Source organism: Oncorhynchus mykiss, chromosome 24, assembly GCF_057628025.1.
Source record: "Oncorhynchus mykiss isolate SJ-2025 chromosome 24, ASM5762802v1, whole genome shotgun sequence".
In the NCBI taxonomy this organism is placed as follows: domain Eukaryota; kingdom Metazoa; phylum Chordata; class Actinopteri; order Salmoniformes; family Salmonidae; genus Oncorhynchus; species Oncorhynchus mykiss.
Window position 1 is genome coordinate 8,387,648 of NC_143045.1, and position 15,291 is coordinate 8,402,938.

General features: G+C 39.4%; 1 protein-coding gene across 1 annotated transcript in view; it reads left to right on the top strand.

Annotated features, from left to right (window-relative positions):
• The window catches only part of lrrc75a (leucine rich repeat containing 75A), a 42,229-nt gene extending 28,889 nt beyond the window's left edge, over positions 1–13,340 (top strand). The window contains exon 4 of the mRNA XM_021582077.3: positions 11,305–13,340. Coding sequence (XP_021437752.1) covers positions 11,305–12,136 — 832 coding nt within the window. The 3' untranslated portion in view covers positions 12,137–13,340. The remainder of the gene's footprint in view (positions 1–11,304) is intronic.
• Positions 13,341–15,291: the final 1,951 nt, after the last annotated feature.

A 15,291-nucleotide genomic window follows, 5' to 3' on the forward strand; every position in this document is an offset into this window, starting at 1 on the left:
ATTCCTGTGTAACAACTTCCAAAGTGTGTTATGGTGTAACTGTTTCCATAAAGCGTGTAATGGGTCCGTTGACCCCGGAGGTGGTTATTACAGGGGCCCAGCGGTGGTGTTTATATCCCCAGAGCTCTTGCCTGAGCCTGTTCTCTCAGTGCCACACCACACTCACCACACACACCACACTCACCACACACCACACACACTGGGGTACAGATGTTCCTCAGCTCTCTCTCAGTCTCCAGTCTCTCTTACCTTTACAGCTCTGAGCTCTACTATCGCCTGCTATTGTTCCACAGCGTAATCACCATAGAAATAGGATCCGTAGAAGGGACAATACTACGCCTACGCAGTAGCCCAGACAACAGGGTTCTAATCACGTTAGCACTGTATACGGCTCTGACCATAGAAATATAATTATATTTACATGGCTCTGACAGGACAGTGCAATTACCATATCATTAAAATGATGACTGTTCTGGTCATTGTACTTCTACGGTAATCACAATGGACTTTGGAGATTTATGTACAGTGTTGTGATTAACACCCCTGCTTCTGTGACCTACCACGTGGGCGTCCTTCCTCTGTACGGTGTCTGTGTTTCTCTCTCTCTCAGGAGAGATGTGTTCTATTTGTCCGTTCTACTGTTTGTCAGATCGAGTCTGATGTCGTTGATTATGGACTGGGTTTTGGACTGGGTGCATAGACCACTAAGGCCAGTTTACTGTCACCCACCAGTATGTCATTTGAGAAGGTTATTGTGACACGGTTTGCTAGTGATGAAAACTCCTTCTTGTCACGTAGTCTGAAGTGCCTGGGTCCTATTGTAGAGTAACACTGTGCATGTCAGTGCCTGGGTCCTATTGTAGAGTAACCCTGGGCATGTCAGTGCCTGGGTCCTATTGTAGAGTAACACTGTGCATGTCAGTGCCGGGGTTCTATTGTAGAGTAACACTGTGCATGTCAGTGCCTGGGTTCTATTGTAGAGTAACACTGTGCATGTCAGTGCCTGGGTTCTATTGTAGAGTAACACTGTGCATGTCAGTGCCTGGGTTCTATTGTAGAGTAACACTGTGCATGTCAGTGCCTGGGTTCTATTGTAGAGTAACACTGTGCATGTCAGTGCCTGGGTTCTATTGTAGAGTAACACTGTGCATGTCAGTGCCTGGGTTCTATTGTAGAGTAACACTGTGCATGTCAGTGCCTGGGTCCTATTGTAGAGTAACACTGTGCATGTCAGTGCCTGGGTTCTATTGTAGAGTAACACTTTGCATGTCAATGCCTGGGTTCTATTGTAGAGTAACACTGTGCATGTCAGTGCCTGGGTTCTATTGTAGAGTAACACTGTGCATGTCAGTGCCTGGGTTCTATTGTAGAGTAACACTGTGCATGTCAGTGCCTGGGTTCTATTGTAGAGTAACACTGTGCATGTCAGTGCCTGGGTTCTATTGTAGAGTAACACTGTGCATGTCAGTGCCTGGGTTCTATTGTAGAGTAACACTGTGCATGTCAGTGCACAGTGTTACTGTGCACTGCATTTTTATGCTAATTGATAATGTTCTTAGATGAAGAAAAAAAAGGATACTAGCTGTTGTTCTTTAGAATTTAAAGGCTTTAAGCAGTCTATGCATTGGAGTGAGGATCAGCTAACTAGAAATAACAGCGCTGTTCCCTGCAGCAAGACTGTGTGAACTGACAGTGATGAATGAGAGAACAGATGCTTAGCCACCAAGTAAGCAACTGTCAAATTAAGACTAGTGTGTGTGTGTATGTCAGGCCTACACAAAACAATGAGTGGCCACTGTAATGATCTGAGAAGTAGAGTTGAATGTGGTGATAGAGATAATGAAGCAGTAATGGGGGGCCAACTGTAGCTCTGCCCGTCTCCCATAGAGACAGATGACCAGGATAAGGTGAGACACACACACACACACACACAGGGGAAAAGTGATATCATCTTTGCTGCCAATGGACTAGCTGACACCTAAAGTGTAATTTAATACCACACTCATTATATTGCAATGGCACTGTGCTGTCACTAGCGTTGCGTTATGTCACTGAACAATGGTGTCACCAGGTCACCAAGGGTCAGAGATTTATGTGAAGCTCACTCGACAGGGATTTTAGGGTGGATCTGCAGACTGGAGCTACTATACGAGGGATCATCTTTAATAATGAAACACTAGTCACTGAAATAATGTTTACGTAATGTTTGCATACTGCTTTACTCATCTCATATGTATATACTGTATTCTGCTCAATGTAATATTTATATCTTAATTCATTTTTTATTTACTTCTAGATTTGTGTGTGTTGTTGTGATTCGTTTTTGGATACTACTACACTGTTAGATACAACTGAGCTGTTGGAGCTAGGAACACAAGCATTTCTATACGCCCGCAATAACATCTGCTAAATATGTCTATGTGACCAATAAAATGTGATTTGATTTGAGATATAATCTATTGTCTCTCCTTGAGGGGTAAACAGTGATTTACTCTTATTATCATAAACACACATTCATGTGATATAGTTTGTTTGTTATTGGGGGTTAAACAGAGGAAGTGTGTTTTACATTTTGAAACTGGGTTCAAATGAAAAGAAAGGATGAAACTGTGAGCAAAATGTCTCGGTTGGCTAGATCGGTCCCCGTGTGGTATGTAGTATGTGGTACAAGCATTTCGCTACACCCGCAATAATACCTGCTACATATGTGTATGTGACCAATAACATTTGATTTGATCTAAGCCCTAAGGACTCCTGTGTCTGAGCGGAAGAGATCTCGACTCAGCGTTGCTCTAGCATAAAGCGTGGGATTTAATGTGTGTTGTTAGTCGGATCTTCTCGAGAAAGGTCCCCATTGCGGTATGTAGTATCTGAGCCCTGAGGTCCTGACTCCCGTGTCTGAGAGGCAGAGAACTCGGCTCAGCGTTGCTCCAGTCTAAAGCGTGGGATTCTGGTCGGGAGCCAGGCTGATAGTGTGGGATTGATGTCCTGTACACCGGTTTCATCTGTTTCTATTTACGTTCTGCTCTGCTTTAAAAAAAATATTTGTTAGTTAAAACTATCAGGGGAGAAGTCACAGGGAGAATGCTGAAAGGGAGCCAGAGATTCATCATGAGGTCATAACCCAGGGACCATTGACTTCGACTCATAGACAAATAATAAATGGAACGGATATTTCAGTCAACGCTCCGTGTTGGGTGGGCCGTCAGCCATATTGAGAGTAGACATGACTGTACTGTCAATTGTACACTGTCTGAAAGATTTTCCCATTCTAGTAATTCCATTTGTTTGCTACGACCCAATTCCCATAAAAATCCATTCGTTTGAGAGAAATTATAAAACGTTTTGTTTTTAAGTAATTAATACCAAAACAAGATCTGGACTGATTTAGCAGCATAAGTGGGACTACACCATGTCTCAATGTTGTTGACGGATTTGAGTTGCTTGACCCCATAGAATTAGAATTATAACGGATATTCACGTTCAAGTCAATGTTCTGTGATTAGTCCCTTCTTGTATTTCTATGCCTGGACCGACTAATAAATGCGTTTCTTTGGCTCACATCCTAGCACTACACAGCCATTGGGAGGGAGATTTACTATTGTTACGGTAAATTCCTAATTAAGCAAAGAAAATGGGGAGGGGGGGGGGGCGGGGGGGGTTGAGTAATAATTGGGGTCAAGACCTAATTCTGCCTCACATGCATTGTATTGTTTTCATTTGTACCTGGAAGACGTTCAAGTCTGATCTCACTTCTGCCTTTTTATGGCATAAAATGCAGAGCAGGCCTTTGTTCAGTTGAGTTTATTCACTGCCAAGCACAAGACTTCTGCTGTGAGTGTATTTTCACTTTGGAACATGTTGTTTTTCTTCTTCTGTCCCCCCGAGGTCTGGATTATCTGGACTCACTCCTTTCTTTCTATTTACCTCCACTTTCTTTCTATTTACCTCCACTTTCTTTCTATTTACCTCCACTTTCTTTCTATTTATCTCCACTTTCTTTCTATTTACCTCCACTTTATTTCTATTTATCTCCACTTTCTTTCTATTTACCTCCACTTTATTTCTATTTATCTCCACTTTCTTTCTATTTATCTCCACTTTCTTTCTATTTACCTCCACTTTCTTTCTATTTACCTCCACTTTCTTTCTATTTACCTCCACTTTCTTTCTATTTACCTCCACTTTCTTTCTATTTATCTCCACTTTCTTTCTATTTATCTCCACTTTCTTTCTATTTACCTCCACTTTCTTTCTATTTACCTCCACTTTCTTTCTATTTATCTCCACTTTCTTTCTATTTACCTCCACTTTCTTTCTATTTACCTCCACTTTCTTTCTATTTATCTCCACTTTCTATTTATCTCCACTTTCTTTCTATTTACCTCCACTTTATTTCTATTTATCTCCACTTTCTTTCTATTTATCTCCACTTTCTTTCTATTTACCTCCACTTTCTTTCTATTTACCTCCACTTTCTTTCTATTTATCTCCACTTTCTATTTATCTCCACTTTCTTTCTATTTGTCTCCACTTTCTTTCTATTTACCTCCACTTTCTATTTATCTCCACTTTCTTTCTATTTATCTCCACTTTCTTTCTATTTACCTCCACTTTCTTTCTATTTACCTCCACTTTCTTTCTATTTACCTCCACTTTCTTTCTATTTATCTCCACTTTCTTTCTATTTATCTCCACTTTCTTTCTATTTACCTCCACTTTCTTTCTATTTACCTCCACTTTCTTTCTATTTATCTCCACTTTCTTTCTATTTACCTCCACTTTCTTTCTATTTATCTCCACTTTCTTTCTATTTATCTCCACTTTCTATTTATCTCCACTTTCTTTCTCTTTGTCTCCACTTTCTTTCTTTCTATTTACCTCCACTTTCTTTCTATTTACTTCCACTTTCTTTCTGTTTACCTCCAATTTCATTTTATTTACCTCCACTTTCTTTCTATTTATCTCCACTTTCTTTCTATTTACCTCCACTTTCTTTCTATTTATCTCCACTTTCTTTCTATTTACCGCCACTTTCTTTCTATTTATCTCCACTTTCTTTCTATTTATCTCCACTTTCTTTCTATTTACCTCCACTTTATTTCTATTTATCTCCACTTTCTTTCTATTTACCTCCACTTTATTTCTATTTATCTCCACTTTATTTCTATTTATCTCCACTTTCTTTCTATTTACCTCCACTTTCTTTCTATTTACCTCCACTTTCTTTCTATTTACCTCCACTTTCTTTCTATTTACCTCCACTTTCTTTCTATTTATCTCCACTTTCTTTCTATTTATCTCCACTTTCTTTCTATTTACCTCCACTTTCTTTCTATTTACCTCCACTTTCTTTCTATTTATCTCCACTTTCTTTCTATTTACCTCCACTTTCTTTCTATTTACCTCCACTTTCTTTCTATTTATCTCCACTTTCTTTCTATTTATCTCCACTTTATTTCTATTTATCTCCACTTTCTTTCTATTTACCTCCAATTTCTTTCTATTTACCTCCACTTTCTTTCTATTTATCTCCACTTTCTTTCTATTTACCTCCACTTTCTTTCTATTTATCTCCACTTTCTTTCTATTTACCTCCAATTTCTTTCTATTTACCTCCACTTTCTTTCTATTTACCTCCACTTTCTTTCTATTTACCTCCACTTTATTTCTATTTATCTCCACTTTCTTTCTATTTATCTCCACTTTCTTTCTATTTACCTCCACTTTCTTTCTATTTACCTCCACTTTCTTTCTATTTATCTCCACTTTCTATTTATCTCCACTTTCTTTCTATTTCTCTCCACTTTCTTTCTATTTACCTCCACTTTCTATTTACCTCCACTTTCTTTCTATTTATCTCCACTTTCTTTCTATTTACCTCCACTTTCTTTCTATTTACCTCCACTTTCTTTCTATTTACCTCCACTTTCTTTCTATTTATCTCCACTTTCTTTCTATTTATCTCCACTTTCTTTCTATTTACCTCCACTTTCTTTCTATTTACCTCCACTTTCTTTCTATTTATCTCCACTTTCTTTCTATTTATCTCCACTTTCTTTCTATTTACCTCCACTTTCTTTCTATTTACCTCCACTTTCTTTCTATTTATCTCCTCTTTCTTTCTATTTATCTCCACTTTATTTCTATTTATCTCCACTTTCTTTCTATTTATCTCCACTTTCTTTCTATTTACCTCCACTTTCTTTCTATTTATCTCCACTTTCTTTCTATTTACCTCCACTTTCTTTCTATTTACCTCCACTTTCTTTCTATTTATCTCCACTTTCTATTTATCTCCACTTTCTTTCTATTTGTCTCCACTTTCTTTCTATTTACATCCACTTTCTTTCTATTTATCTCCACTTTCTTTCTATTTATCTCCACTTTCTTTCTATTTATATCCACGTTCTATTTACCTCCACTTTCTTTCTATTTATCTCCACTTTCTTTCTATTTATCTCCACTTTCTTTCTATTTACCTCCACTTTCTTTCTATTTACCTCCACTTTCTTTCTATTTACCTCCACTTTCTTTCTATTTATCTCCACTTTCTTTCTATTTATCTCCACTTTCTTTCTATTTATCTCTACTTTCTTTCTATTTGTCTCCTCTTTCTTTCTATTTACCTCCACTTTCTTTCTATTTACCTCCACTTTCTTTCTGTTTACCTCCACTTTCTTTCTATTTATCTCCACTTTCTATTTATCTCCACTTTCTATTTATCTCCACTTTCTTTCTATTTACCTCCACTTTCTTTCTATTTATCTCCACTTTCTTTCTATTTATCTCCACTTTCTATTTATCTCCACTTTCTTTCTCTTTGTCTCCACTTTCTTTCTTTCTATTTACCTCCACTTTCTTTCTATTTACCTCCACTTTCTTTCTATTTATCTCCACTTTCTTTCTATTTACCTCCACTTTCTTTCTATTTATCTCCACTTTCTTTCTATTTACCGCCACTTTCTTTCTATTTATCTCCACTTTCTTTCTATTTACCTCCACTTTCTTTCTATTTACCTCCACTTTTTTCTATTTATCTCCACTTTCTTTCTATTTACCTCCACTTTCTTTCTATTTACCTCCACTTTCTTTCTTTCTATTTATCTCCACTTTCTTTCTATTTACCTCCACTTTCTATTTATCTCCACTTTCTTTCTATTTACCTCCACTTTCTTTCTATTTACCTCCACTTTCTTTCTATTTATCTCCACTTTCTTTCTATTTACGCCACTTTCTTTCTATTTACCTCCACTTTCTTTCTATTTATCTCCACTTTCTTTCTATTTATCTCCACTTTCTTTCTATTTACCTCCACTTTCTTTCTATTTATCTCCACTTTCTTTCTATTTACCGCCACTTTCTTTCTATTTACCTCCACTTTTTTTCTATTTACCGCCACTTTCTTTCTATTTACCTCCACTTTCTTTCTATTTACCTCCACTTTCTTTCTATTTACCTCCACTTTCTTTCTATTTATCTCCACTTTCTATTTACCTCCACTTTCTATTTATCTCCACTTTCTTTCTATTTACCTCCACTTTCTTTCTATTTACCTCCACTTTCTATTTATCTCCACTTTCTTTCTATTTATCTCCACTTTCTTTCTATTTACCTCCACTTTCTTTCTATTTACATCCACTTTCTTTCTATTTAGCTCCACTGTCTTTCTATTTATCTCCACTTTCTTTCTATTCATCTCCACTTTCTTTCTATTTATCTCCACTTTCTTTCTATTTACCTCCACTTTCTATTTATCTCCACTTTCTTTCTATTTATCTCCACTTTCTTTCTATTTATCTCCACTTTCTTTCTATTTACCTATTTACCTCCACTTTCTTTCTATTTATCTCCACTTTCTTTCTATTTACCGCCACTTTCTTTCTATTTATCTCCACTTTCTTTCTATTTACCTCCACTTTCTTTCTATTTACCTCCACTTTTTTCTATTTATCTCCACTTTCTTTCTATTTACCTCCACTTTCTTTCTATTTACCTCCACTTTCTTTCTTTCTATTTATCTCCACTTTCTTTCTATTTACCTCCACTTTCTATTTATCTCCACTTTCTTTCTATTTACCTCCACTTTCTTTCTATTTACCTCCACTTTCTTTCTATTTATCTCCACTTTCTTTCTATTTACGCCACTTTCTTTCTATTTACCTCCACTTTCTTTCTATTTATCTCCACTTTCTTTCTATTTATCTCCACTTTCTTTCTATTTACCTCCACTTTCTTTCTATTTATCTCCACTTTCTTTCTATTTACCGCCACTTTCTTTCTATTTACCTCCACTTTTTTTCTATTTACCGCCACTTTCTTTCTATTTACCTCCACTTTCTTTCTATTTAACTCCACTTTCTTTCTATTTACCTCCACTTTCTTTCTATTTATCTCCACTTTCTTTCTATTTATCTCCACTTTCTATTTACCTCCACTTTCTATTTATCTCCACTTTCTTTCTATTTACCTCCACTTTCTTTCTATTTACCTCCACTTTCTTTCTATTTATCTCCACTTTCTTTCTATTTATCTCCACTTTCTTTCTATTTACCTCCACTTTCTTTCTATTTACATCCACTTTCTTTCTATTTAGCTCCACTGTCTTTCTATTTATCTCCACTTTCTTTCTATTTACCTCCACTTTCTATTTATCTCCACTTTCTTTCTATTTATCTCCACTTTCTTTCTATTTACCTCCACTTTCTTTCTATTTATCTCCACTTTCTTTCTATTTACCTCCACTTTCTTTCTATTTACCTCCACTTTTTTTCTATTTACCGCCACTTTCTTTCTATTTACCTCCACTTTCTTTCTATTTAACTCCACTTTCTTTCTATTTACCTCCACTTTCTTTCTATTTATCTCCACTTTCTTTCTATTTATCTCCACTTTCTATTTACCTCCACTTTCTATTTATCTCCACTTTCTTTCTATTTACCTCCACTTTCTTTCTATTTACCTCCACTTTCTTTCTATTTATCTCCACTTTCTTTCTATTTATCTCCACTTTCTTTCTATTTACCTCCACTTTCTTTCTATTTACATCCACTTTCTTTCTATTTAGCTCCACTTTCTTTCTATTTACCTCCACTTTTTTTCTATTTACCTCCACTTTCTATTTATCTCCACTTTCTTTCTATTTACCTCGACTTTCTTTCTATTTACCTCCACTTTTTTCTATTTATCTCCACTTTCTTTCTATTTACCTCCACTTTCTTTCTATTTACCTCCACTTTCTTTCTATTTACCTCCACTTTCTTTCTATTTATCTCCACTTTCTTTCTATTTATCTCCACTTTCTTTCTATTTACCTCCACTTTCTTTCTATTTACCTCCACTTTCTTTCTATTTACCTCCACTTTCTTTCTATTTATCTCCACTTTCTTTCTATTTACGCCACTTTCTTTCTATTTACCTCCACTTTCTTTCTATTTATCTCCACTTTCTTTCTATTTATCTCCACTTTCTTTCTATTTACCTCCACTTTCTTTCTATTTATCTCCACTTTCTTTCTATTTACCGCCACTTTCTTTCTATTTACCTCCACTTTTTTTCTATTTACCGCCACTTTCTTTCTATTTACCTCCACTTTCTTTCTATTTACCTCCACTTTCTTTCTATTTACCTCCACTTTCTTTCTATTTATCTCCACTTTCTTTCTATTTATCTCCACTTTCTATTTACCTCCACTTTCTATTTATCTCCACTTTCTTTCTATTTACCTCCACTTTCTTTCTATTTACCTCCACTTTCTTTCTATTTATCTCCACTTTCTTTCTATTTATCTCCACTTTCTTTCTATTTACCTCCACTTTCTTTCTATTTACATCCACTTTCTTTCTATTTAGCTCCACTGTCTTTCTATTTATCTCCACTTTCTTTCTATTTATCTCCACTTTCTTTCTATTTATCTCCACTTTCTTTCTATTTACCTCCACTTTCTATTTATCTCCACTTTCTTTCTATTTATCTCCACTTTCTTTCTATTTCTCTCCACTTTCTTTCTATTTACCTATTTACCTCCACTTTCTTTCTATTTACCTCCACTTTCTTTCTATTTACCTCCACTTTCTTTCTATTTACCTCCACTTTCTATTTATCTCCACTTTCTTTCTATTTTCTCCACTTTCTATTTATCTCCACTTTCTTTTCATTTATCTCCACTTTCTTTCTAGTTTTCATTTCATTCTGTGGTCATTTTTAGGTTGAGAGTCTCCAAACTGAGCAAACAACTTTGCCATTCAGCGTTTTACTTCTTGTTGTAAAGTAAGTCGCCTTGGCTTGTGCAAGCTGGAACAGCTCATAGGAGTGGCATCTCCTGTTTCTATAGCATGAGGCGGCTTGATGTACAAGTACACCCCCTTGGGCAGCGAACTAGTCTATCGCAGGACCTTACCCCCAATCTATTTCCCTAATGCTGAGTGCCAAGCAGAGACGCATCAGGTTCCATTTTTACAGTATTTGGTATGACTTGGCATTGAACTCCCAAACGTCCAATCTCTGGGCAAATACTCTAACCACAAAGCCACGGCATTGTCTACTGCTTGTTGACTGGTGTCAAAAAACACCCCTTTGAAATCATCCAAACTCACATCATAGTGACCAAATTGAAAGACACTCCACACCTGAGTGTCAACCACAGTATTAAGACACAAGCTTATGCCAAAACGTGTGAACACTCTAGCTGTGCCACAGAGAGCCACTTCTTTGTTTCGGTGAGGTTGGCAGAAAATCTCCCTCAGTTCACATCTCATCGCATTTGTTTGTTTGGATCATATGGACAGATTTGAAAACTGAAACGCAACACGGACGGGCAGACTACTAATTATGCAGAAACTTAAACATCTCTCTCTCCCCATCTCTCCTCCTCTTATCATCTCTCTGCTAACCTTCCCATGTAAGTGGGTGAACCCATTTCTCACCCCTCTGCCCCTCAGCACATGAAGTGTCAGGAAATGGTGAAAACAACCGTATTACAGATAGTAATGTAATTCATCTGCCTACCTGTCGCTATGCCTGGGGCTCCATGCTCCTGCTGTCCTTGTCTCATCACAGGCTCTTCTAACGGTCTACTAATGTAATATCCTTCCTGTCAGGGGGATGTTGCTCTCGGAGATAGCTCACCCTGATAGTTTTATTGACTGTATGATATACGGACCTTTACCATGTTTTGTGCTTGGAAAAATGACAATTTGCATACACATTTTCCATTGGAGATATTGAATAGATTTACCTACAGTTTGGTCAACACGCATCGTGACATGTAACTGATTACTTCTCCCCCCCCCCTTTCCCTCCCAGTCTCAAGGTGATGCTGTCGACGCCTCCCCCTAACGGGGCGCTGGACCTTTCGGGCATCCCCTTGACGGTGCGTGACATGGAGCGCCTGTGTGCCTACCTGCAGCGCCACGCGCCCATCATCTGCAGCCTGGAGATGGGCTTCACCGAGCTCACCGACGACGCCTTCCTCCTCCTCCTGCCCACGCTGGCCGCCCTGCCCCGCCTGGAGACCCTGGCCCTCAACGGCAACAGGCTGACCCGTGCCGTCCTCAAGGAGCTGACGGACAGCCTGAAGGACCCGGCCAGCTTCCCCAGTGTCACGTGGATCGACCTGGGAAACAACGTGGACATCTTCTCCCTGCCCCAGCCCTTCCTGGTGAGTCTGAGGAAGCGCTGCCCCAAGCAGGGCAACCTGCCCACCATCCTGGAGTTTGGTGAGAGCCAGGCCAGCGAGCCCGAGGGGAGGGTGGGGGATGATGACGATGACAGGGATGACATCAACAGGACAGAGAGCATGGATGAGCTGAGGTCGGAGGTGGAGGGGGAGATGGACGGAGAGACGGAGATTGAGGAGATGATGGAAGAGTTGTTGGACTTTGACCTGGAGGTGCAGGGGAAGGAGGACGAGATCGAGGACAGCATGTGGACAATGGAGGAGCAGAGGAGGGAGGAGACACGGGGACAGGGAATTAAGAAGATGGTGGAGAGGGCGGAGCTAGAGGAGGAAGACACACAGAGTCAGTCTTCCCACTTGTCGTGCTCCAGCCAATCGCAGCATTCTTCTGGAGTGGTTGAACTGATGAAGGAGGAAGAAGGAGAGGAGGGGACTGATCACTTAGACCCCCTGACCTGAGCAAGAACCCCGGTCCACTCTGCTTGGAACTTCCCCTCCCACGTTTTGTCTAGAATGAGAAGAGAGCAGTACCAGCAAGCAGTGAATGTTCGTATAACGTTAGGTAACGTTCTTGGATTGCATAGGTAACCGGAAATTGTTTCCTGGGTTGGACATCTGGGGGAGGGTCTCTGTCATCTCAACCGACTGGAATGGTTCCGGAATAACCAACTGATCTGGGTGGACTGTTCGTCCACGGATGCACAGTTTAGGGAGATGACAATCCAGGTTGAAAGCAGACGTTTGTGATAACTCTTATTGTTGTTTCATTATGAATTAGGATTATAATCCTCTGTAGTAAAGAGTAATAGATATATTATATATCAAATGTAGAAAACAAATAAACATTTTCTAATGTACATGTGGCTATGTCATATCTGGCACATATGGGATGTTTCGTTCAGGTTTTACTCCCTGCTCATCCTGTCCTATAGATGGAGGAATGCCTATGTGCCTGTCACTTGCTCCCCTGTTGGTGGAGAGACTGTATGTCAGAGAGAGAGACAGACAGGTGGCTGACGGATGGACGGATGGACAGACAAACAGACTGGTAGAAAGACAGAAGAAGAGCGGTAATTCCCTCTGATACTACAGTATGTCTCTCTATCTCTCTGACCAGCACTCTCTTTCACCAATCCTACCTACCCAGTATTTTTTTATGCATATGCGTGCTCCAGTGTGTCGATTTCCGATGTGATCTGAGTGCAGCGAGAGTACCTTTAAACAAGTGCTATTGGCGGAAAGAATTGATGGAAACCAACAAAAAAAAAATTGGTTGTAAGGCGGGTTAAAATATGCTGACTATAAGGCTCATGATTGTAAAGCATGTGAGGGAGGAGTCTGTTACTGTTTAGGCTAAGGAAAAGGGCATAGGTGCTACGGTGACCGGCGCTACGGCGACAGGAGCTATAACAACCCATCTTTAGCAGCCTCACTTGTTCCCTTTATCCCTGCCAGTCATGTCGAGTGCACGTATCACTTATAACCGTTGTATCAACACGTTTAATGGGATTTTGTTGTGTGGTTACGACAATGCCATCTAACATGGACTGTCTCTAGGCTACGGCTATAGAACATTCCCTCATTCTCAGTAAATATGTAGCTCTCGCACAGCGTATGTTTCCCCATTTGTAACAACGGTCTAATAAAACGCTTTGAGAATTAGGATTATGCGCTTCATCTCCTTTGTTAATTGTGTATGTGAGGTACCTTATGCCTTTAAGGGTTATGTGTCAGCCGAGGTGAATGCAATTGGGTCCAGATATTCAATGTCAGTTCTGGGAAGTGTAATTCCTCAAAACTATTATCATCCCCCAAAACAGATAGACATTTGTGCTGATAATGTGGTTACTATACTGTAAATTAGAAGAGCGTGTATTCTGTTCACCCGGGCTACTCCAATCTGAGACATGTCTTATTCATTCAAGTCTTTCTTATTTCAGGGAGAGTCCAGTTGAACACAACGTTGTGTGTATGTGGGCCTGTAGGAGATGTCATAGACGAGTTCACTGTCTGTGTTCCACTGTGTCTCCGATGAATTTCTCTGTGCGAGTGCTTTGTCTGTCTGGGTGCCGTCTCTTGTGTCTCGGTGGCTGGTTTTGGGAGTACAGACTCAACTGCTTCCCTAGGTCCCCCAGACGGTGTGTAACAGTCACCAGAGACACTGCTAACAGTGATAAGAATTGGAAGACGTTTCTCTGGAACTCAGTACATATTATCTGTCATACTGAGGAGATGTGATAATGCAGTTTCTTTGTATAGTACCGGTAAAAACTTTTAGAACACCTACTCATTCAAGTATTTTTTATTTTTTTTGTGACTATTTTCTACATTGCAGAATAATAGTGAAGGCATCACACCTATGAAATAACACACATGGAATCATGTAGTAACCAAAAAAAGTGCTAAACAAATCCAAATATATTTTAGATTTGAGATTCTTTAAATAGCCACCCTTTGCCATGATTACATATTTGCACACTCTTGGAATTCTCTCAACCAGGTTCACTTGGAATGCTCTTCCAACAGTCTTGAAGGAGTTCCCACATATGCTGAGCACTTGTTGGCTGCTTTTCCTTCCCTCTGCGGTCCGACTCATCCCAAACCATCTCAATTTGGTTGAAGTCGGGGGATTGTGGAGGCCAGGTCATCTGATGCAGCACTCCAACACTCTCCTTCTTGGTAAAATAGCCATTACACAGCCTGGAGGTGTGTTGGTTATTGTCCTGTTGAAAAGCAAATTATAGTCCCACTAAGCCCAAACCAGATGGGATGGCATATCGCTGGAAAATGCTGTGGTAGCCAAGCTGGTAAAGTGTGCCTTGAATTCTAAATAGATCACAGTGTTAACAGCAAAGCACCCCCACACCATAACACCTCCTCCCCCATGCTTTACGGGGGGAAATACACATGTGGAGATCATCCATTCACCTACACCGTGTCTCACAAAGACACGGCAGTTGGAACCAAAAATCTCTAATTTGGACTCCAGACTAAAGGACAAATTTCCACCAGTCTAATGTCCATTGCTCATGTTTCTTGGCCCAAGCAAACCTCTTCTTATTATTATTGTCCTTTAATAGTGGTTTCTTTGCAGCCTTTTGACCATGAAGGCCGGATTCACACAGCCCCCTTTGAACAGTTGGTGTTGAGATGTGTCTATCACTTGAACTCTGTGAAGCATTTATTTGGGCTGCAATTTCTGAGGCTGGTAACTCAAATGAACTTATCCTCTGCAGCAGAGGTCACTCTGGGGCAAACTACCTGCCCTCCAGGACACCTACAGCACCCGATGTCACAGGAAGGCCAAAAAGAGATCATCAAGGACGACAAACACCCGAGCCACTGCCTGTTCACCCTGCTATCATCCAGAAGGCGAGGTCAGTACAGGTGCATCAAAGCTGGGACTGAGAGACTGAAAAACAGCTTCTATCTCAAGGCCATCACTAACATATAGAGGCTGCTGCCAACATACACATTCAAATCTCTGGCCACTTTAATAAAGGTATAAAGGTATCACTAGTCACTTTAAATAACGGCACTTTAATAATGTCTACATACCCTACCTTACTCATCTCATATGTATATACTGTATTCTGTACCATCTACGGTATCTT